The 23,919-nt window shown below is 39.4% G+C and overlaps 1 protein-coding gene across 2 annotated transcripts in view; it reads left to right on the top strand.

Annotated features, from left to right (window-relative positions):
* Window positions 1-20,671, top strand: part of LOC126094526 (RNA-binding protein 41-like) — a 50,990-nt gene extending 30,319 nt beyond the window's left edge. Inside the window, exons 2-6 of one of the 2 annotated variants that reach the window (XM_049908943.1) lie at window positions 13,444-13,595; window positions 13,913-14,221; window positions 19,217-19,844; window positions 19,924-20,071; window positions 20,166-20,671. In XM_049908943.1, the coding sequence (XP_049764900.1) occupies window positions 13,447-13,595; window positions 13,913-14,221; window positions 19,217-19,844; window positions 19,924-20,071; window positions 20,166-20,266 (1,335 nt within the window). In that variant the 5' untranslated portion in view covers window positions 13,444-13,446 and the 3' untranslated portion in view covers window positions 20,267-20,671. The remainder of the gene's footprint in view (window positions 1-13,443; window positions 13,596-13,912; window positions 14,222-19,216; window positions 19,845-19,923; window positions 20,072-20,165) is intronic. The other variant, XM_049908944.1, reaches the window with a different exon arrangement.
* The last annotated feature ends 3,248 nt before the right edge of the window (window positions 20,672-23,919 follow it).

The following is a 23,919-nucleotide window of genomic DNA, read 5'->3' as shown; positions in this document are numbered from 1 at the left end:
TTTCCTGGAGAGTTGGGGGCAGGGGCAGCAGATTGCCAAGGGGCATTCCCACGCACCTCAGCCCCCACCCCACTCCCCTTGCCCCAGGCGTGGGCACCCTTGGAAAGCGTAGTGAAGTATTGAGAAAGGAGATACAAATGGCGTATGTTATTTTCTTCCTGAAATTTTCATTATTTCCATAAAATTTAACAATTTGACATTGATGAAGATTAGGTTCCTACTGCCAAGGAATTAATCTTGGTAGAAGCATATTAGTTCTACCATTATCTCAAAAAAGAAACTATTTTAACTGTGGTGCACATCAACAGCTGAGAACTGTCTGATTTTTATATTTCAGGACAACATCTTTTGTGCCAAATGTATTGGCTAGAATGCAAAAAAAAAAAAAAAAAAAAAAAAACCTGAAGTTTATTAAGAAAAAAAGCAACAAACAGGACTCTTCACTAGCGGATTCATTTTGTAAGTGACTCAAGAGAGCAGCTGTGCTGAAACCATTCTTAAGGCCAGTTTGTCAAGAACGACCAACTGTTCTCAACACTTTTCAAGGCAACACACAACCACAGACTGAAGCTAAGATATTTGTGCACTTAAGAATACCATAAACCGTGAGAAATCCAGGATCATTGCATGACCGATATGTTGAGACAGTATGCAGCATTTGCTGAAAGGCTTCTTAAAAACTGAGCTACTTTGGCCTATTTCACTTTGCAAAGATAGCCAGAGACTGTGCTTGGCAAAGTTGTCTATGCTAGTGGAAGGGCATCAGCATATCTGGATGAATTCATGTCATTTGACAGCTGTGCCAGTTTGATATTTCCTTCTTTAACATGAAATACATATGTTTAAACTAGTGTACAGGATGAGCTCGCTTAGGAGTGGAAGGCAGTGGGTGGGAATAAACCATTAGGACAGTTTTAGGTAAAAGGCTATTTATTGGCAGTATATGCACTGAAATGGGTCACATAGTCAGGCCTAGTGAGGCGAGGGTGAGCCAGAAGGGCCAAGTCTGAATGGCATGGCAGCTACTGAAAACAAAGTCCGTGGCGGTGCTGTACTGGGAAGGGCAGGAGATGTTTTCTGCTACAGGGCAAGCGACAGAGAGGAAGGGAGGGGGGATAGAGAGAGAGAGAGAGAGAGAGAGAGAGAGAGAGAGAGAGAGAGACCCGGTGAGGCAGCCAACGCTGCCGGCAAAGGCTTCACCGTAACAAGCGAACAAAGTGACTTTTGAAAGCAAATAAAATAAAATCCCCTACTATCTGGCTCATCCTTGCACCCCTTCCGTGGGAGTGGAGAACATATGTGATTTCACTCTATATGATGGTCATTTAAATGTAAACAGTAGTTGATTGTGAAAGGCTCTCTCAGAAGACGGCAGGGGCCTTAAACTATGGATTGGTATAGAGACTTTAAGACCTCCTAGGGGTCGCAAAGGGGCTTACACACTTCAGCAATATTATGTGTATACAAGAACAAGGAATAAACATTATAAAACATCACAACAAAATTATATTAATTACAAGTATGATCACATTAAAAAAGTTCTAGTTGGAATCGGGCATACATCCCGAGTGTTTTTGTTTCTGAAATGAAGTTAAAGTGTCTTTTTTACTTAAATAAGTTGAAAATGTGAACATATCACCATTGACGTAACACGCAAGGATGAGTGGCACGAGGCACCTTGTTATGTAGTCATCAGCGGGTAATGCACGAGCTGCCGGCGAGAAGTGAGTGTGGCGGTGGCCGGGCCCATTCACTGGAACTCAGCGCAGTGGGGTATGAGGGGAGGTTCACACATTTCACAAACATTTAAAAAGGGGATAGCACTAGGGGAGCCCTTCACTATGCAGCACAAGTTTTCACATTAGTTGATAACACAGTTGCACTCTTAAAACTAAAGGAGGGCACATGCCTGATAGGTTTTTCCTTCGAGTCATGGGCGAGATTCGCCCTGAGGCTGAGATACTGGAACCATTGGAGGGGATGGTCTTAACTGTTCGCAAAATCCCTTTTTGAACAAAGTCCATATCAGTATATTAATAAGATAGCAGTGACTGGGGTTACCGTGGCACTGTGTATGATGGTTGTATGTAGTATAGTAGCTGTCTGCCATTCATTTAGGTGTGCTAACAGGCGATTGTAAGAAATTTGTCCTTCCTCGTGTTTTAAGAGGTCATTAATTGATGTTAAGAGGTGATCATTTGATATATTGGACAAAGTAGGCAGATCCGTTGACAAAGGTACCACAAATGAGCTTTTAGGCAGAAAAAACGTAGGTAAATGGGTGCAAATACTAAGGGAGTAAGCCATAGTGGCATGAAAGGTTATTAGTGGTGTGATAACATCACAATAAGAACAGTTTGCTAGAAATCCACTGTTTGAGATTTCTATCTCATATGGCTGTGACTGGAAGTTGTGTTCATAGCAATGAAGGGTTAATATCGTAGGTTGGTCTACTGCATATAGGTGGTTTATGTTAACAGCCCTGAACCAGGGTTCCGTAAGGCGAACGACAGTTCGGGAGCAGGGTGGCATTTGGCGCTTCCCCCGGAAAAGGTTGATCTCTCATCCTGTAGGATGGTTTTGGAGGGCAATTTCGCGGCACATGAAATTATGAGCATGTATGCATTCATGTAACTGACTTTGGGACATTGTGGTATGCCTTTGGAGATGCGGGCTAGTGACAAGGATATCTGCTGTATTTCATATCAATAAATAAACAAAGTTAGATGCCTCTTTGTGCTGACCATCCAAGTGTGATAATGTTCACATTATAAGAAGAAGTTTCTCATGCATCATTATATTTGCTAAACACCACAAAGTCATGTGTGAAAATGACAAAGAAAAATGACACCTGTTTTGTGCAGGTGGGGCATCTCATTGCCTGGGACTACGAAACTCACATAGCCTCGACAGTAGGAAGTGTTAGCGTGGAAAGACAGTGTCAAATATCTGGGGCTACTAGTGTGAATGTCTGTTTGTGTTGGTGAATGAAAAACAGCTCTGCTTAACCCCAGTGCCAGGGAAAAGTAGCGGGCAACAGTGCTGTAAAGCAATTCTGCTTAATCCTTACACGCCAGGGAAAAGGGGGGGGGGGGGGGGTGTTACTGCAGTTGTACCGTTCACTAAGCAAGAATGGGTGGACAGTCTAAGAACATGACACTGATTGGACCTCCGATTACACAAAGTGGAATAGCCTGAGAGTAGACTGGGTGCAGGATGAACGCTGCTATATTATAGTAGTTGTAGGGAAATATAAAGAGGCAATGATGACGCACAGATGAAAGAGATAGGTAGGCGATTGATTTACGAAACCGAAAATTGAAAGAATAAATCGATCAGCTGGACACTCTGCGGACGCTAACCGCAACATGCAAGGTACACGGCCCTGGAGGAATTACTTTTCCTGTAGGAACAGACAGGTTCGTATCCTAGGTTGGTTTCCTAGTCTCAGATACAAAGATTGTGTTGTTGGATGTCAACACTGTTGATAACGAGAGGAGAAAAACAAAACTCAACGAGAATCTAGGACTTCCACAGTGGAAACAGAAAGTGCAAGGAACTGAATTAGGAATGACTAAATTGAGCATAATTTCTGAAGGACTTTTCCTTTATGAAGGTATAGTGCACGGCACATCGTTGACACGATGGTATTGCCTACTTAACTGTGTATACGACAATGCTGCGACTCCAGGATAGCTGCTACATACTTCTTTTTAAAACTCAAATCTCTCACATAAAAAAAAAACTCTACTTTGTGACCAAATTCGCCATCTTCATCCTCTCACATTTGCGACGACTAAACTTGCCATCTCTATAACTCCTAGGTGCTGGCCTCATCGGACCCAGCTAGTTGCTTACAATTCCATCTATCCTTGGGTATATCGCAGTGTCCTGAGACACGTCATACGGTTAAATAATACTGCTTCAGTAGCCGGTGAACCTTCGGAAAATACAATGGAGTCAAAGAAAGCTCAAGTTTTGAACTGAGATTTCTGCTTACTGGTGGTTAGCTGCGGGCTACACGTGGTTCACGTCTGATAGTGCCTGATCAGCAGTCGTCAGAAAGCACGGAACACTGTTCTTGTGAACTCTTCTACGACATGAAAGATTGAAGTCTAATTGTGTTAGTTCACATGAACTGAATAGTTTTGTGTTGGAATATGCCTGGATAATAAACTCCAAAAGACGTTGTTCGGTTGATAGTTGTCAGATGAAAGTGGGTAGGACAGACTATGCCACGAAATTTAAAAATCAAGAAGCGACATATACAGCTAGGGTCCACGCGATTGCCAGTCGCATCACATCAGGTATGTGCCCTTGCGGGTTGTGCATGACTCTTCATGTGTTGTTCTGTTGAAAGTTAAAAGATGAAAGTGGGTAGGATGGACTATGCCTTGAAATTGAAAAGTTAAGGAATGACATAGTCAGCTAGGGATCCACGCGATTGCCGGTCGCGTCATGCAAGATGCGTGCCCTTGTGGGTATTGTTCTCTGGTTTATCTAACAAACGAGATGTACGGCCAAAGTCTCCTGCTGTGTGGGAGTTATTCACTGCGTTTACATTATCTATTATGTGGGGAGGCATGTGGCATGTCCCTCCAATTAAGCATTCAAATACAAATGAAATAAAGCATGGTTACATCTTAAATTACCCTTTCAAAATAGTTTCTTACCTATAACATTATTAATAAACACTTAAATGATTGGCAATACTCGGGAACTTACTCTTGCATACTTGGAATCCCACAAATTAAATAATTAGTAACACAGTGACACGTGGAAACACTAGGTTTATTGACGCAAATACTCAATTACTGGTGCTGGTAAAGTTCTAGCAAAACTCTCTAATAATTGATAATAAAACATAGGCAAAATGAACAATAATGAAAATAGTACTTAGACATAAGTAAATGGCAACCCATCGTAGTGACACAAGCGGTGGCAAAACCGCGACAGAAGCAAAAGTGCAAAATATTATTTCCCTTACACAAAACTTCGCTTTTCTCCAGTTACATTTTGTAGCAAAATAAGTATAAATATTCTCTGTTTTTCTTTGTATGCTTTTGTTTGTATCTTCATACCGAACAACACGTCTCTGGAATGTCCACCTACAGATGTGCTGTCAAAGTTGTGCCAATGTTACTAGTAATGCTGCAGATTAGTACAGTGTTATGTTAATACTTCCATTAGCAAGGTTTTAATTTAAAGTGGTTGTACGCCTCCTTCAGTTACCATATCAATAATTGCCGTTACCTTCCTTAGTATTATTCAACATTTGGTAAGATATTTCCTACATCATTTTGTACTTTGGGTCTCATAACTACGTAAGGTTGACTGTTGGCAGTTCCCTAGCCATTTGTTCTGAGTTTTGTTTGTTGTTTCTTTTGTTAACTCTCTTACCTATCTGCTTCCTAATATTTGTTGACACCGGTACTGGTTGCCTCTCGTTGACGCCAATATAACTTATCTGTTGATGTTTTTGTTTGTAATAAAATTAGAGTTCATTTGTCATGTGTAGAGTGTATAGGAAGGAAAGTAGTTTCCTTAGTATTGAAAATATGTATAAAGTTATTCAAAGTATTCGTCATATAGTGGTTAAGAATTCTTTGTTGAGAATCAGTGCTACTTGAGGTGCTGGAGATGCAGCAGGTGATGCGCTCATACGATTGCAGAGTGCTGAGTTTACAGATATGACCAGCTCTAACCGTTGTGAGAGCAGTGCTGGTAACCGTGGCCACTGGATCTGTCCTACTGGCAGAGCATTGAGCACTAAATAACTCTAGAATAATTCTCTGCGAAAGGCGGGTTCAGTGGTTGTTTTATGACACTAATGGTGACTACCAATGTAACTCGTGTACTTAATATCATAGATAAAGGCGTGGATGACTTCTCAAGTAACTGTTTGCAGGTTATGGGTTCGTATAAAGTGTAGACGTTTTGGATACTTTTTGCTTTTGCTAACATCACTTACCGCGCTAGGCAACACGGCTCAGGTGATGCAGGGGTGTGGGCTTTCTCAGCTGTCGTTTCTTTTGCCTGGGGCTAGATACAGAGCAGAGGCTGGGTCCCGACGGGGCGTGGGGGTGGGGGGGGGGGGGGGTGGAGGGTAGAAAAGGCCTTTGTTCTTGTGGAGGCTGGGCGGTGTTCCTTTCGATGTGCCGAGTCAAGTTCCTCTGGGTGGTCACTGAATTTCTCCCATACTTAGCTTATGTTGTTCACGACAGTTATTCATGAAGGATCTTCTTTTCAAGGGGCTCAGATAACTCAATTGTTAAAGTTTGTGGAACTATCATGATTAATTTACTCACTTAGATACTCTGTTCATCTAAAATGTATGTAATTTATGAATTTTTATACTTCTGCATGAGTTGGGATGATGACTTGATTCTCTGAGATATCCTTTACTTGGAACTAGTAGCTAATAACTTCTGAACTGGACAATAATGTTAGGGATGTTATTCTGAATTGGTATTAACTCGGGTTTTACTCTACTTTACTTTATTTTACGATGGCATTTCAAACTTGATCCTTTTGACTGATGTGTTTCCCACACAGCGGTCATTTACCGAATAAATATCATGGCAAGGGCCAGCTTCCTTGACACCATATAAGTCTGTTTATTAACTGTGAGGGTGGCAATACAACGTAGTTGGAGACCAATTTGAGATCCCAATGTCTCCTGTCTGGATGGATTAGGCAGTGTTTACACACACACACACACACACACACACACACACACACACACACAAAACACTTCTCTTTTTTTCCCCCTCCCTTTCTTGTTCTTTACTAAGAATTCAAACAGATGACATGAACAGATTTCTATCCCTGGGTAAAACTAGTAAAATCTGTAGGGCAATATTAGGCTGGTGGGTTTATTTTCATAACTATCTTCTGGGATTGGCTGGTTATGCTGCAACTGTATGAATGTACAAAAGTGTAGTGTGGGAACTTGATCCACGCTGCGGAGACGTGTGGCCTGCGGGGAGGGAGGTTGGGGAGGAGCGAGGGGGTGGGGGTTGGAGTGTCTTCGTGCAGGAGGAAGACGAGAGGTTGGTCTGAACAGCTAAGACGGGTTGGTGAGGGAGAGTTTCAGACACTGCTTGCGCCGCTGGTAGAGGTGGGAGCTGGGTACACATCACAAGGAAGCGGGGGGGGGGACTCTGATGGCTGCATGGCTGCTCATTTGGCAGAGAGGCCTGCGGGGAAGAGGGAGGGGTAAGCTGGAGCATCACAAGGTGGCGCGGAAGGGCGAGGCCTGCAGTCTGTGAACAAACTATGAGCGGCGGTCTCGCATGGCGTTGACCACGTGACTTTCTCTTTGGCATTTAATATACAGAAACACGTAGTATCGTAATACTTACCTTGTCATCTCTTGTATTATGAAAGCAATAAAATAGCACTTAGGGGGGGACTCCTTTCACTTTTAAAGTAGCATATTTGGTGTTTAACTTAGACGTATGTATCCTTGCTAATTGAAACCACTGTCTCTCTAGTCTGGTGTCCGAATTGTTTTTTCCCTCTTTAACATTGTTGTTCTCTGTGTGTGAGTGCTTAGTATAAACATATACGTACTATGGCATATTTCAAACTGTAGTTAGATGGCAGCATGTTGTCACTGATATAATGGCAGTTACAAAGGCGTGTTGCTAACATGTTACTGTGGTAGAGCTTTAGCAGCTGTTTCTGTTTACTATCCACTGAGTCAACAGGTTAAGTGTGAATCCATTTGACATCTACAAGATTAATTGATTCCTAACCCTGTGTGTTCCACTGATGAGGACAACTTTTTCCTTTAATTCCACTACTAACGAGTGTCTGTCAGTCCTTTGCCACTACAACAACATTACTGGAGACGTTAAGTGATGCAAGACAGAATGATTACACAAACTCTAATCCCTTCCATTAACATGTGACATCCTAAATTATATTACCAATTGTTGCCAATACTTATGAATACTTACCACTAACATGCTTACAATGAACAACTTAAATAAATGCATAGCAATGATGGCGGTTTCCTGTCAATTAATTTTCTTGCTTCACTAAAGGCTTTTCCAGTTAATTACATGGCATGTTGGACTTAGTCCCTGGAGCGTAAACCGTAGGGATATTTTGACCTTAGAGCACACCTAGGTTGTGCTCCAGGTGGTTGTACTACCTTCTTCCTTGCCTTCTTGGTTGGGGCTACTGGTGTAACAGGCTCTGTTTCACTGTCAAGCGGGGTTGGCTCGGAACCCTTATATAACTTTAACCTGTCAAAATGAACGATCACTGTGCATTCTGCTAACTGAATTTCTGCATTTACCGGTGAAGAAAGCCACGTGATACTATACGGTCCTTCATACGTAGGTGTAAACTTCTTTGTTCTCCCCTTTTTTACTACTGGATTGCGTAACGTGACTAAATCTCCTACCCTGTACTCGGGCATTTTGGCTTTCTCATTATTCCTCTTTATCTGATGGGCTGTAGCTTTTGCATTGTTCCCTCTTACTTTCTTCCAAATGGCTTTTAAACATTGTGCCAAACCTTTCATGTCTTTGGATTTAATTCCAGGGGGCAGTTTGTCAATCTCAAAACGCGAATTCATAGGTCAGCCATATACTGCTTCATAAGGGGAATATCCTGTAGCTTCATGGACATGGCTATTATATGCTGATGTGACGTATTGGATGTACCTGTCCCAGTCAGAGTGATTTTTATTGACATAGTAAGAAAGCATGCGTGTAACTGTGCAGTGGATTCGCTCTAGGTGTCCGTTCACTTTCGGGTGAAATGGTGTCGTTCTCCACTTTTTGATTCGTAATAATTGACAGACTTCTGTAAACAATGCTGACATAAAATTCATGCCTTGATCTGTAAGTACAGATGTCTGAAATCAGCAACTCTGATAATAAAATTGAAACAATTTGGAATATTATTAAAAGAGAAACAGGTCAACCAAGAGCAGAGGAAGACAGTATTACCATCAAACTGAATGAAAACTTTACGAACAAAAAGTCAGAAGTTGAAAATATTTTTAATAATCATTTTCTAAATGTTGTGGGTATAGTAGGATCCAGGTGTTCATTAGAAGATGCTAGGCTGTTAATGGAAGAGGCCATACCTATGCAATTTGATACAATTGAAATCTCACCCACTTCTCCCTCTGAAATTAGGAAAATAATAAACTTGCTTCAAAGCAAAAACTCACATGGAATTGATGGCATTTCCAGCAAAATACTAGAAGCTTGTTCTCAACCGATAAGTAAGATTCTCAGCCACCTGTGTAATAGCTCTCTGGAACAGGGCATTTTCCCTGATAGACTGAAATATGCTATTGTTATACCTTTGCATAAAAAGGGGGATAGATCTGATGTCAACAATTACCGTCCAATCTCCCTTCTAACAGCTTTATCCAAAATTTTTGAGAAAGTAATGTATTTAAGAGTAGCTTCACATATCTGTAAAAATGAAGTACTAACAAAATGTCAGTTTGGTTTCCAGAAAGGTTTTTCAACAGAAAATGCCATATATGCTTTCACCAATCAAATTTTGAATGATCTGAATAACCGAACACCACCCACTGGGATCTTTTGTGATCTCTCAAAGGCTTTTGATTGTGTAAATCATGAAATTCTGCTAGACAAGCTCAAGTATTGTGGCATGAGTGGGACAGTGCACAAATGGTTTAATTCGTACCTAACTGGAAGAGTGCAGAAAGTTGAAATAAGTAGTTCTCATAACATGCAAAGATCAGCACATTCCTCAAACTGGGGAACTATCAAGAATGGGGTTCCACAAGGGTCAGTCTTGGGTCCTTTGTTGTTCTTAATATATATTAATGACTTGCCATTCTATATTCATGAAGAGGCAAAGTTAGTTCTCTTTGCTGATGATACAAGTATAGTAATCACACCCCACAAACAAGAATTAACTGATGAAATTGTCAATACTGTCTTTCAAAAAATTACTAAGTGGTTCCTTGTAAACGGACTCTCACTGAATTTTGATAAGACACAGTACATACAGTTCTGTACAGTGAATGGTATGACGCCATTAATAAATATAGACCTTAATCAGAAGCATATAGCTAAGGTAGAATATTCCAAATTTTTAGGTGTGTCCATTGATGAGAGATTAAATTGGAAGAAACACATTGATGATCTGCTGAAACGTTTGAGTTCAGAAATTCCTTTACTGCTGTGGTTAAACGGGGATCCGGTTTGACACCTTCACGTATTCTATGTCCTAAATATTGTCCCTGTGATTGGGCAAAGGCACACTTTTCCAGTTTCACACTTAAGTGAGCTCCTTTCAACCTTTCCAATACATCCCTCAGTCTCTCTGCATGTTCCTTTATAGTTTTAGAAAAAATAATAATGTCATCTAAATATACTAAACATGTTGTGGGTTTCAGTCTCTGCAGCAACAGATCTGCAAATCTTTGAAAAATGGTGGGTGCATTCCTCAAAACAAATGGCATTCTTACAAATTCTTATAATCCCTTAGATACAACAAAAGCCGTTTTAGGGCAATCCTGGGGTGCAACAGGGATTTGATGATATCCAGAGGGCAAATCAAGGGTGGTAAAAAACTTAGTTACCTATTAGGTCTAATGTTTCGTCAATACGCGGTAAGGAGTATGTGTCCGGAGTAGTTACTCGGTTTACCGCCTTCATATCAACATATAGACGATAGGCTTTCTCTCCATTTACTGACTTTTTTGGCACAACAACCACAGGGGACACCCATAAACTTGAGGAGGGCTGATTGATTCCTGCTGCTAATTGCTGCTGAATCGTATCTTCGACTACAGATTGCAAATGATATGGTATACGATATGACTTCTGCGCCATCGGCCATGCTTCACCAGTCAGAATTTTGTGTTGAACCAAATCCATGACCGGTAGAAACTGCCTCTCTTCAAACAACTGAGAAAATTCCTCTAACAGTGGCTGAAACATCTTTTTCTCCTCAATGCTTAAATGACTCAACTTTTCCATCAACTGATTCTTCAATTATGACACGATGTAACACACTTCTCTGACTGGACACCTCTTTCTCCATCGTCCCTTCTCATCTTTACTTTGTGGAATTTCAGCTCCTCCTGCTTCTTCCAAAATCTCCTGTCCACTAGCAACAATAGTACCTTTCAGTATTACAACATGTTTCACACCAAAGTTATCTATACTCACCGGTATTGCAAAAGCTTTCTGTTTTCTTTCCGTTCAGCAAATACTGCTCTTAATATGAGCTGATTGATGATCTAATACATCATTCTGGGTGAGTGAATCCACCAGAATGTCTGTTTTCCATTTCCGCCTCTTATCCTTATAGGTTCAGTAGTTCTTATCGCGCACATCCGCAGTTTTGTGAGAGACTGTGAATGGTGCCTTTCACAGCTCCCTCACATCTGATGGGTTGGTAAACTGCCAAAATGATGAATTGTTTCATCAAACTGCACAGTTCGTGTTCGATAATTCACCATCCCCTGATAATGTTGCAAGAACTCATTCACTAATATGATGTCAAAATTGCATTTCTTTAACCTTACTACTTCCATCTCCTGACTGTAATTATTCTCATCTATTTGCAGATTCACCACACACGAACCTGCAGGGACAATTATTTCTTCACCAAGGCCATTGATATGAAATCGGGGTGGCTGTAGCACCCTTTGATAGTTTCTATCTACAAATAATACACTAATTTGTGCACTAGTGTCAATTAAAATCTTAACTACTTTGTTCCCGAGTATGCCACTTGCACTAACATATTCCATCTCTTTACTTTCTCGGGTCCTCAGCCGGTGTATTATTCTGTTCACGGGCGCAGGCAGGTGGCGGGGCCTGCCTCCACACACTTTCCAGGTTTGACTGCGCTGCCTCTTCAGGAGTATCCCGTTCCATTGCTCTTGTACCCATCGGCATGTTTGCAAAAGTAGGGGCACTAGTGACCCAATAAATGACTATTACAGGAAAGAGAGGTTACAAAATAACATAATCCAGTGGCAGACGGCTTGTGCTGTTAATGTTTGAAGCAACGCTGCAACTTACATGAAGGTTGTATCGGTGGGATGTATTGGCAGCAACAAGAGCATGATGGAGTGATGGCGGTGGCCAACGGTGGTTCGGCTGGTGCCTGTGACATAGGTGCGGTTGGGCGGCTGCTGGACCCTCGGGCGGTGGCAGGTGTGTTGGCGGCAGATGACGGCAGCTCGGCTAGTATGTGGGGGTGGCGGACCCCTTGCGCCACGTCACGGCGGGTGGCCTTGGCTCGCCGGCACGGTGCGGCAGGACCCTGGCATGACAGCGAATGACGCGACGGCATCTGGCTCAGGTAGCCGGTTCCAGCAGACTCAAATGGCCACGTCACTGCAGCGCGTGCCCATTGCATTTCTACTAACACAGCCGTGGTCTGTATGAGGAGAGTGTGGCGGCTGGCTAGCACATTCTATACACGTGAACTGCTCGGCGATAGAAGTGTGACGAAGTGCAAGATACTGTGGCATCGGGCTATTGGCAAGTTACATTTGCTGAAAGAATTTGGATTAGTAAAAAAGTCGATATGGGAATGTATCCTGATTCTGACACCAGTTTTGTACAAGATTAGCTGGCTTAGGAGTGGAAGGCAGTGGACGGGAATAAACCATTAGGACAGTTTTAGATAAAAGGCCATTTATTGGAAGTAAATGCATTGCATGGGTCACATGGTCAAGCCTAGGGAGGTGAGGGTGAGCCAGAATGGCCACGTCCGAATGGCGTGGCAGCTACTGCTAACAAAGTCCATGGGAAGGGCAGGAGATGTTTTCTGCTAAAGGGCAAGCAACAGAGAGACAGTGGCCCAGTGGTGGGCAGCCGGGCACATCCAACACGGCTTCCTCTGCCCTGATTGGTCAGAAATTCATGAAATATTACACACATTTATTATAGAGACACTAGTGTAAGGAACCCACGGGGGCGGTATGGAAAATTCCAGAGTTTGGCCTGGTCAGCGTCGTCACCTGGGCGACGTTATCTCGTCAGCACACGGAGGAAGCATGTGATCGAGATGCTTGCTGACTTGCTGTTGCCAGACCGTGGGATGAGAAAATTACAGGCAGCCAATGCTGACTGTAACAAGCGAATAAAGTAACTTTTGAAAGCAAATAAAAATAAAATAAAACCCCCTACTATCTGGCTCATCCTTACACTAGTGTGTCTATGATAAATGTGTGTAATATTTCATGAATTTCTTCATAGCATGTATCTGTTCTAATTTCTGAACCTATCCTATTTATTTCCACATGATTTACTTGCACTGTAAAGGGTCTGAGAGATTCACATAATGTTGGAGTAATGTGACTTTATCCCTTATCAGCCATAGTTTAAATTGCATTAAATATACCTGTGATCATTGTAATGTCACATTAACTATGACATAATGACTAATTTTAATTATAATAGAACTTTTTTTTCCTAGATAATGGCTAAGGTACAGAGTACGAGAGCAAAGCTCTATGAAACTAAATCCACAGTAGCAGATGAACCCACCGAGCATGTGGAATCTGCAGGTGACCGACTTATCAAAGAGCTGGTCACTAAGCAGTTGGACAAAAACATTACATTAGAAGAGTGAGTGTTTGCTGAATATTTTTCAGTTTACTTTTATATTAGTTAGGAGAATAATTGGAATAAGAACAATTTAACTATTTATGTATAAAACTGACAATAGTTAAGTTGCTGATAGTGGACTTCTTATAAATAGACTGAACTGTATTTTTCATTACATTGTCCTTCTTCATGGGTTTTATAAAATTTACATTCTTTAATCTCATTACCAGTACTTAAAAGAAATCTCAGTTGTGTATTATTTCTTTTGTTATTAACTACGAGTCATGTGAATGCTGCCAAACCATCTACATTTGATTTTTAACAATAACATGTTTCAGGCAACTGCAAGACAAAAAACATTTTGAAAAAGCCTCTGAATATTGTCCATTTACAAATTTAACATCTGGGAAAAGCTCGCTGAAGCAGTTTGAAGAAACAGCAAAGAAAGCCGCCCATATAGAGGATTTGAAGTCATTTGGGCTCTCCAATGAAGAAGTGGAAATGGCACTAGATTATGAACTTGGGGAGGATCATTTCTCACAAAAATACAAAAAAGTTGAAAAATCTATCCTTTCATCACAACTGTTACTTATACATTCAAAAATAAACAGTGGACTGAATGAACGAGAGCAGGAAGTGGAGAAAAGGTAACAAATGTGTTATTTCAATTATTTAAGTCTGTACAGCATTTAATGTTCAGCTAATTTCACATATCCTCAGTCAGAATACAAGCTGCTCACCAGTGCTGACAATGTACCATTGTAGTATACAGTCACTCCTTATGTACAGAATAATTTTTGGGAGGAATTCCACAAAGTTTACAAAAACATTTAAAATACAGTAAAAGATTATCATGGTGATAAGAAGCTAAATGCAAGGATTCCTGTAACCCCTTTTTAAAATTCTCAAAATATTGCCACTGCCTTGCTTGTGTGTATACACAATACTAATTTTCACAAAAGGGGGCATCTTAAAAAAGGAAAGTATCTTCAGACATAGCTATAATATATACGCTTATGAAGCTAGGCAGAAGATGAACCCACACATGAAAACAGTAAATACAAACTTATGCAAAAGAGAATTGTACGGGGGTGGTTTGAAAAGTTCTCAGAACAGAACAGAAAAAAGTACTTACCTCACTGAAACTTTTTTTATTTTACAATGGTCTCCTTGTAGATTAACACACTTGGGCCAATGATGTTCCAGTGCCTTGATCCCATCTCAAAAATGTGTTTCCTCCAGGCCTGCAAAATAGTTGTCAACTCCGGCTATCAGTTCTTTGTTTGAAGTAAATCTTCATCCACCAAGAAAAATTTTCAGTTTTGGGAAGAGATGGAAGTCTGATGGAGCCATATCAGGTGAATAAGGTGGGTGTCGCAACAATTCATACCTTACTTCATGTAATTTTGCCTTGGTGACGGCATGTGTGTGTGGGCGTGTATTGTCTTGTTGTGGCACCCATCATGCAGATGATTTTTTTCATTTCTAATTCTTCAGTTAAAATGTGATATACCCTTTCAGATGACATTTGACAAGCAAGAGCAATTTCATGCATTTTCAATCGGCGATCCTCCATGACCATTTTGTGCACTTTCGCAGTGATTTCTGGAGTAGTGACACATCTTGGTCAACCACTGCGCGGATCATCATCTAAGCTCTCCCAACCAAATTTAAATTCCTCTGTCCACTTGCCTTTTGATTTTTTTGAAAGGTGGCATTATTTCTGCTAAGATTGTTTGTTTATTTAAACTGGCCAGCTTCAGAAATATAACCATTTTCAAGTGGACTAGTCCATAAATGTATACCATACAACATATGACCAGACCTCTATCACATATTGGATCACATGATTAATAAACAAGTAAGTGCAAGTCCTGCAAAACTGCATGGTACATGTTCTCACTCATCAGCATGTGGTCAGTATTGCAGAGCTCTTACTAACATGTTTACCTATTGTGTGATACATCACACATTTAGATGCCTTGGTTGTTTATTTGGATGTCATATAAGGTATATTCAGGGATGGTCCACTTAAATATGAGTATTTATAGTGGCTTCAATTAACACAAATATACAGTCTCGGAAGAAATAATATCATCTTTTATGTAATCAGCTCTGATTTTATATTGTGGTTATTTATGTCTCTATCTAAGAAATCAGCTCAGTAAGTTTGGTATAGTTAGCTTAATAAGTCTTTATGTTTACATACGCAGGCTTGTATTTCATACAGATTTGCAGTGTACTTGATAATTTTCCATAGTTTCTTTTACCAATGAGTTAGTGTGATACAGCATGACAAGTGCAGATACGATAGGAGAGCATACAATGTTAAAAGTGTATCTTCATTTTATGTACAAGACTTTTTCTTGTTAGAAATATGCTTGTGCTGGTTTTTTATCATACTTTATTGGTTTGGTTATCCTACACCATATGACATCAAATATTGAAATTACGCAAAGGAAGCAAGTTTCAGTGTACAACTAATGCTGACTTCTGACAATATTTTTATTAAATTGCCTGTTGGCTTCTGTCTCAGGTTCTTTGGCCAGCATTTGTGTGATAATTTTCCAGATGTTTTGGCAGCATGAGTGGCTTGCATTGTCAAAGCTTCATCCATCATTTCTGGAGTCCACCACGAGCAATGGAGGGTAAAGCTTTGACAATGCCAGCCCCTTGTGCTGGCAAAACATCAGAACATTATCAAACAAATGGTCAAATTTGTCAACAAGTGGCCACAAAAGCCTTAAAAATGTTGTAATGTAACCAGAAGCCAGGTGTGCTATGAACATGACCACTTGCTCATCATATTGTCCATAGGTGTGCATTTTATATTGTTGCTAATTATATCAATCCAGATCAAGTAAAATGATAGATTACCCCCATGAAATTGACAGGCTACTTGAGAAATGAACATTGGAAATGTTATTTGATAAGATCCTGACCCATCAGGGGCCTCATCATTGCTTATGGTTGAAGGACCTGGGCATTTCAATTGATTAATTTACTTTAACAGTTGCTAAATGATAGAGTTTGATGTGGTAAACATTAGATTTATTGAAACAATGTGCAATTTACTCAAAACACATTATCATTGAGATTTCAAAAAAATGTGAGACTGAATTTTACTAAATAAGATAAAACAATAATCAGAAAAATGAATGATTATCAGAGTCACCAGCGGCATGATGCTGGACAATTATGATTGACATGTTGCCTAGACACATAAATGACACAAAAAAGTTTTCAACCATGATTGTAAAACATAACAATATGAAAAAGAAGAATATTAATCCAAACAGAGCACACAGCAGATCAATAAATAAAGGATACGAAACATAAAGAATCATTACCAGATGGGTAACTCCATTGAGTTAACTCAGTACTGAAACAAAAGATGAGTGGTTATGGAAGACGTCCCTTTGGAACAAGACTTAGATTGCAGAGAACATGCATACCAGTGTGAGAAAACAGATGTGAGCTGCTCTTCCCTTCATTATCTCACAATCACCAAAGTTGGAGGTGTGCATTGCAGATGCGGCCATAGAATGACTGCGAGTGAGACAGCTCCAGACAAGTCACCGTGTAACATGCTGCTGTGGCTGCTAACTGTTGCTGACCTGGGCCAAGGTGCTGTGATCACATGTGGTGGATATTGTCATCTTCTTGATTAGCAATTGCGGATGCCAGTTAGTTCACAGGAGAACTTCAGAAACTTGCCAAAAGAAAGAAGTGAAAAAAACGTGTACAAGCACAGAATCTGAATCCAAATCAGAGTCCAGAGTCCACATGAGACCTCAGAAACAGAATCAGAATGAGAGTCAGAACAAGAATGCTTCTCTAAATTTTGAAAGCCTTCCTTCAGTTGTCAGAAAGGCCCCTGGCACAACTTTTCTATATAGTTCCAGAAAGGGCCTAAGTGCTCCTCCAATGAGCCATCTGGAAGTTCATTCACGAGCTCCCACTACCACATGAAAGATGTATCCGCTGATGAGATTTCTCTTTACAGAAATGGGAACCAAGTGTCGCCCCATCTCTACAACCAGACTTATTTGTCAGAAATTCTGGAGAATTTGTAGAGTTTCACAGAATGTTGCCACAGAAAGGGCAGGGTTTGGAAATTTCACAGACCTAAGTGTGATTATATATTTCACTTTTGGAAATGGTGTCTGGAGACCAAAATACAGAACAATAATGCCAAGTTGACAGCTGAGGACCCCACCAAAGGTTTATTAGCAAGCAAAATTCTCACTCATTCCACCAGTAGTTTCCCATTGTGCTGTAGAGGACACCAGTAGACCGTTCCACTGCCCATTGTTCAAGGTACCTGTAGGATAATCACTGAAACATTTGCTCAGCTGGCCATGTGGTCCACTAAAGTGAAAACTTGTACTTTGAGTGACAGGGAGCTCCTCAAGAGTGTGCGAACTGTTCTACCTGTTTCTGTCCACAGCAAAGAACAGATCCCATGATCCAGACTGGATACATTAGGAGGAAAAGCTACAACAAGAATGAAATATTAGACTAGGTACAGAGAGATGAGTAATCTACATTGCTACAGGGAATGACGACTCACATAATCAACATGCAATATGAGTGAAAAGTCAACAAACAAAAACCAGATCGTAAAGTAAATGAAGTCAGAGACTCTAGGGTGCAAAATCAGTATGCAAATAGGATAAAACGTGACAAGAAAGGCTTGAAACAGGCCACCATCTCACTTCATATATGTAGTTCCATGCAGCTTCTGCAGGAAGTTATGAATATGTCCTTTCATGAGAGCTTGACACCTATCCCAAATCACAGAAATCTTGTTTATTTTGTGTCACTGATTGTTTCATGATTGTAGAAGATCTGAATGTGAATATAGACACAACTGTGTTTAAGAAACAGGCTGTACTTTAATTTATTGCAATTTATTGAACAGGAGTGGCTTTCTTCCAGAGCATGTTTCTTTTATTATTCACTTCCTGACCTGAATTTGCAACATCTAAATTGTAAAGTCTGCAAACAGAGTAGCTTCATTTTTATCTGCTATAATTGTAGGCAAGTTGTTAATGTAGAGTTGTTGTATCATAAGTATCACTGTTCATGGTTGAGAGAGAGGGGGAGGAGAGAGTTTATGCTTATGCTTATGATGAGAGACATAGTCCAAAATCTGAAAAACTGAGCATTTCTAGCATTCTTCTTCATTGTGCCTGTCTGTGAATCAATGCCTCTAAGTGGTGAGCAGCAAACTATCCTTTCCATGTCATTTGTGTGTGCCATTCATTGGTCCAGTGTAGGCGAGTGGTTGCCTTTCCCTTTTGTTATATACCTATATTTCCATATTATTATTATTACTCAAACTTTTAATCTGAACAGTTTTTTAAGTAAGTATGAAGTCTGTAGCGGATTATAATATTGTATGATGTGTTTTATAGACATTGCTGCAGAGACAGGCAACTTAATTCTTATTTTAATAATTGTGTCCATAGTAAATTAATTTCATGACAGTGTCATAACTTCAGAATAAACAGCATTATGAAACAAATATTAATTTCTAAAGCTGATGAGTTGCATGTTTCACAGTACATTAGGATGGAGATTGTTAAAGAAGCATTTGGTCATTAGTTAGATTTACTCATATGTGATTTTGTTTGCAGGTTGTCAGTTGGAAGGCATGAGCAAGAATTGAGTTTATCTGTAAAGCCAGAAAGTTTACACACAAGGTTGTTGCAGTTTGCACTATCCTGCAAGGCTACAATTTCTGACCCACGGCCTGGTAATCATCCCATTCATCATCTTAAAGAACTTGAGGAAGAGTTGTTTGGTTCTTTAAGAAAAAGACGTAAGAAAGAGAAAATTACCTATCCACAAAAATCAAGTGCCCCTTGTGCTGTTGAAAATTCACACTGCCATTACAACTACGATCACCATTCAACACTTTGGGATGTCAAAGAAAGTCCAATGGGAAAAGAAGATTGTAAGAATGCCAAGAAAAACACAAAACAGATAAATGAAACACGTGTGTATACTTGTAAACCTGAAACATTATACACCATAAAAGATGGTAAAATAGTGCAGTTAAATGCATTGCCCAAACATAAAACTGACATGAAAGAGAAAGATACATGTGGAGGTCAAGCTTTTGTGTTGTCAGATGTAAATAGCAGTGAAGTACAAGTAGTTTCATTAAGTGAGATTCAGAATAACAGACTAAACTTGGAACAGATTAAACAGCTACCTCGATTCCAAAATTATGACAGAGGCTTACCATCACCTGTAAGTATTGTGCGTACCTCATTAAACATCTTATACCTTGTGTTTGCTTTTCAGTATTCAGAATACTCCCTAATAATGTAACTTCTAGGTGCTGTTTCTCAAGAATTTACCTGGCTGTGTGAAAGAGTCAGATCTGGTATCAATATTTAACTTATTTGAATCATCTGAAGACAAGAGAATTATCTACAGACTGATGACTGGCAGAATGAAAGGCCAAGCTTTCATTACCTTTCCAAGTAGGTTGCATATACAACCTATTTCACATTGACAAGTCATTTTTCTCATTTTGTGGAATTATTAACTGATTCATTATAATTTTGATAATTACAGCTACTGACATGGCAACAAAGGCATTAGAAACTGTTAATGGCTATGTCTTAAAGGGAAAGCCTATTATTATACAATACGGAAAGTCATGCCCCACTGTATGACTGATCACAAGACATTCACAGTCACCAAAGATGATCACTCACAACAAGTTATCTAATGACAGAGGCAATAATACAAAATTCACCTGTTGAGTAGTACACAAAACCCGATGAGGAAAGAGAAGTAATGAATTACAAGTCAAGTAATTCATAATATGACTGTTGCTAGAAAATTGTCACCAGAATATTTGGTCAGCCTTGTCCTGATCTTTTTACTATGATTCATTCCTACTGTTTGAAATGTTAATGAAAGTAGAGAGACGGTTTGAGTGTTATTGAAATAATGTTATGTGTTTTTCAAGTTTGATGATCAAACTGTGTACAGTTATATAAGAATTTATGTTAGAAGGAGGCAGTGCTGTAATTAGAACCAAGAAGTTTTTAAAATAAAAATCTTCAGATGGGCAATTTGAAATTATTTTGTTGAATATCAGCAACTTGCTTTGGTATACCCGCAGTCCTTTCCTTTTTCAGCCTCCAGCTATCTAATTTGTAAGCAGATTCTCTGGTTTGATTACATATATGAAGGCTAACTAAATTTTTCACACATTTTCATCCTGCTAGTTTAGAAAATACTTTTATTTTAATTTTTATTTTGAATCAGCAACTGAAGTATTTCAACCTAAACCAAGTCAGACTTAAAGAAACCAACAGAAGATCTAAATCAAACTGTATCAAGTGGTATACTTGTTTCAGTTTATTTCAGTATTTGTAAACATTCCTACCCAAGATCTCATGTAATGATTATTTTCATCTAGTCACTCTGCAACTCTGTTGTTGCATTTCAAAACTAATGAAAAACTTATTCACTTACTGAAAAACTGTCTTTTATTGAACTAACACTGTTGAAATGAATGATTCAAAGATACTGTTCAGTCAGTATGGATGTGATGCAGTCAGAAATGTATGACTTACTTATTAATTTATTTATTTTGCAGAAAGTGATGTATTACAGTTAATTAGTCATTAAGCTTCAATATGAATTAGAAGAACTAGAATGAATCAAAATAAGTGTTCGAAGTCACTTATGAACAGAGTTACTAAATGTCTGGCATGTTAACTAAATTTTTCATTGATCAAACAATGGAAAATCCAGGATGGAATTTAAAAATATTATGAAAAGGAAAGTTGCTACTCACCATATAGCAAAGATCCTGACTCACAGATAGGCACAACAAAAAAGGCTTTTGGCCAGTAAGGCCTATTATTTTTTCTATTGCATATAAACATATATGTATTGTGATACATGAAGCAAGATCAGTATTATATTTCTATGGAAGTTTGGGAAATTTTATTACAACTCAATACTGTTGATAAGAAATATTGTGTAATACAGGTATTGTGAATTTTGAAGGATGTGATGTGCAGTTTTGTACACAGGTAGCCATTTGAAATGGTCTATCAGTTTTTAAAATGTAAGATGAATAATTATTTTATGCTGACATGAAATATCTTTCTATGTTTGGCTGAACAGTTTCACAAGTCAGAACCAAATGGATTACTGTAAATTCATGATATAAATAAAATAGAAAGAAACATTCCACATGGGAAAAATATATTAAAAACAGAGATTCCATGACTTACCAAACGGGAAAGCGCTGGTAGATAGGCACAATAAAAAACACGCAAACACACACACAAAATTTCTAGCTTTCGCAACCCCCCAGTTGCTTCGTCAGGAAAGAGGGAAGGAGAGGGAAAGATGAAAGGATGTGGGTTTTAAGGGAGAGGGTAAGGAGTCATTCCAATCCCGGGAGCGGAAAGACTTACCTTAGGAGGGAAAAAGGGCAGGTATACACTCTCACATCCTTTCATCTTTCCTTCTCCTTCCCTCTTTCCTGACGAAGCAACCGGGGGTTGCGAAAGCTAGAAATTTTGTGTGTGTGTTTGTGTGTTTTTTATTGTGCCTATCTACCAGCACTTTCCCATTTGGTAAGTCATTTACTGTAAATTCATGCAGACTTCGCTCTGAAATTCTATATTGTCACATCATAATCAGAATCAAGACAAACTAAAAAGCAGGGTTGCCAATGAAGTACAACACTTAGCACTGAAAGCACATTTTTTATGATTAGATTAGATTAGATTCAGTTTTCATTCCATAGACCCAAGAAATGAGATGATTCTCATGGGTGTGGAATATGTCAAAGTGTAACATAAAAACATAAAATATTTACTACTCTGGTCATTTGTCAGGAGATTGTCGAAATAAGTGAATACAATGAGGTAAACTGGAACAGCTAATATTTACAGAATTAACACACTGTCAGAATGAAACATTGTTATTCACTATTAACAAATTTATCATACACGAAATACCTAATCTTCACTGTTGTGACTGAGTGCTGTGAAAACCTATATCTAACAGACATTTTCACTTAAGCTGGCTTAACAGTATCTGTTAAGATATCCGTCTATAGAGTAGGAGGAATTGCCTATCAAAAAGTTTTTTATACTCTGTTTAAACTGTGCATTATCTGAAACCAAGTTTTTAATGCTGACAATTTATTGAAAATGTGTGTTCCTGAATATTGGACCCCTTTTTGGATGAAGGTAAGTGATTTTAGGTCTTTATGTAGATTGTTCTTATTCCTAGTATTGATACTATGTACTGAGCAATTGGTTAGAAATAGAGATATATTGCTTGCAACAAATTTCATTGAGGAATCAATATACTGAGAAGCAGTGGTCTGAATACAAAGCTCCTTGAACAGGTTTCTGCATTGTGTTCCTTAATTTACACCAAAAATGAGTCTTATCAGATGCTTTTGCACCCGCACATCAATGTACAACTGGAACAGAATTGAACACCAGGACAGAGAGTGCTGGCATTTATATTAACATCCTCTATTCCAGAACCCACAAACATAAGAAATTTTGAGAACTTTCCAGAGAGAATAAATACTAAATAACAAATAATTGTTAGTGGTTAGGTTTGAACTGGTGACCTGTGGTATGCCTGCTAATGCTGTTAACTGCTACACTGCACTACGTGCAGCACAGCTCTCAGCGTTGCTCCGTCTCCTGGAGAAACAGTGACCCACTGTTTCAGAAGTCCTCATTGGAGCTGACTACAGCACCCTGAATGTAGATCTTATCAATACTCCCCTGTATAGCAGCACTGGCAGGTCCTCGTGTTCTGGTCATGTTGTTACACCGTTGTCACTATTATGAGCATCAGAAGTGGCCCTTTCCATTGAAACTTTGCAGGCATCGAGCAAGTTTCAGTTTCCTCGAAAAAGAAGCCCTCATTATTGATCTGTACTTCACGATTGTAGTAGGGCTTTATATGGAAGACATACATAACATCTCCATGCTTTTGTCTTCTTGATGGGGTGTTTAACCCTTGACTTTTGTGCATGATGTCTGACAGGCAATGAAGGATGTAATATGTTCTAAAGTAACACTCCATACAAAGTCTCCAAGACTGGGTCTCAGTGGACAGTGTGTGGTGTTAGAGTGTTCTTGGACCATCCTTCTGGGTGTTCAGGGACCATATGCAAGCTGTTGGGCACACTTCTTCAGTCCTGGTGATGAAGTCTTTCACATAGTCATCGTGAATATTTTCCTGTTGAAACAGGAACAGTGTATTCATTCTTGTTTCTGTCTTTTGAACGTGAGCAGAAAAAATATTGTAAAGCCTGTAGTCTCTTGCT

Source organism: Schistocerca cancellata, chromosome 8 (assembly GCF_023864275.1).
Source record: "Schistocerca cancellata isolate TAMUIC-IGC-003103 chromosome 8, iqSchCanc2.1, whole genome shotgun sequence".
NCBI lineage: Eukaryota > Metazoa > Arthropoda > Insecta > Orthoptera > Acrididae > Schistocerca > Schistocerca cancellata.
Note: the sequence above shows the minus strand (reverse complement) of the source record. Positions and strands in the feature narration are given on the sequence as shown.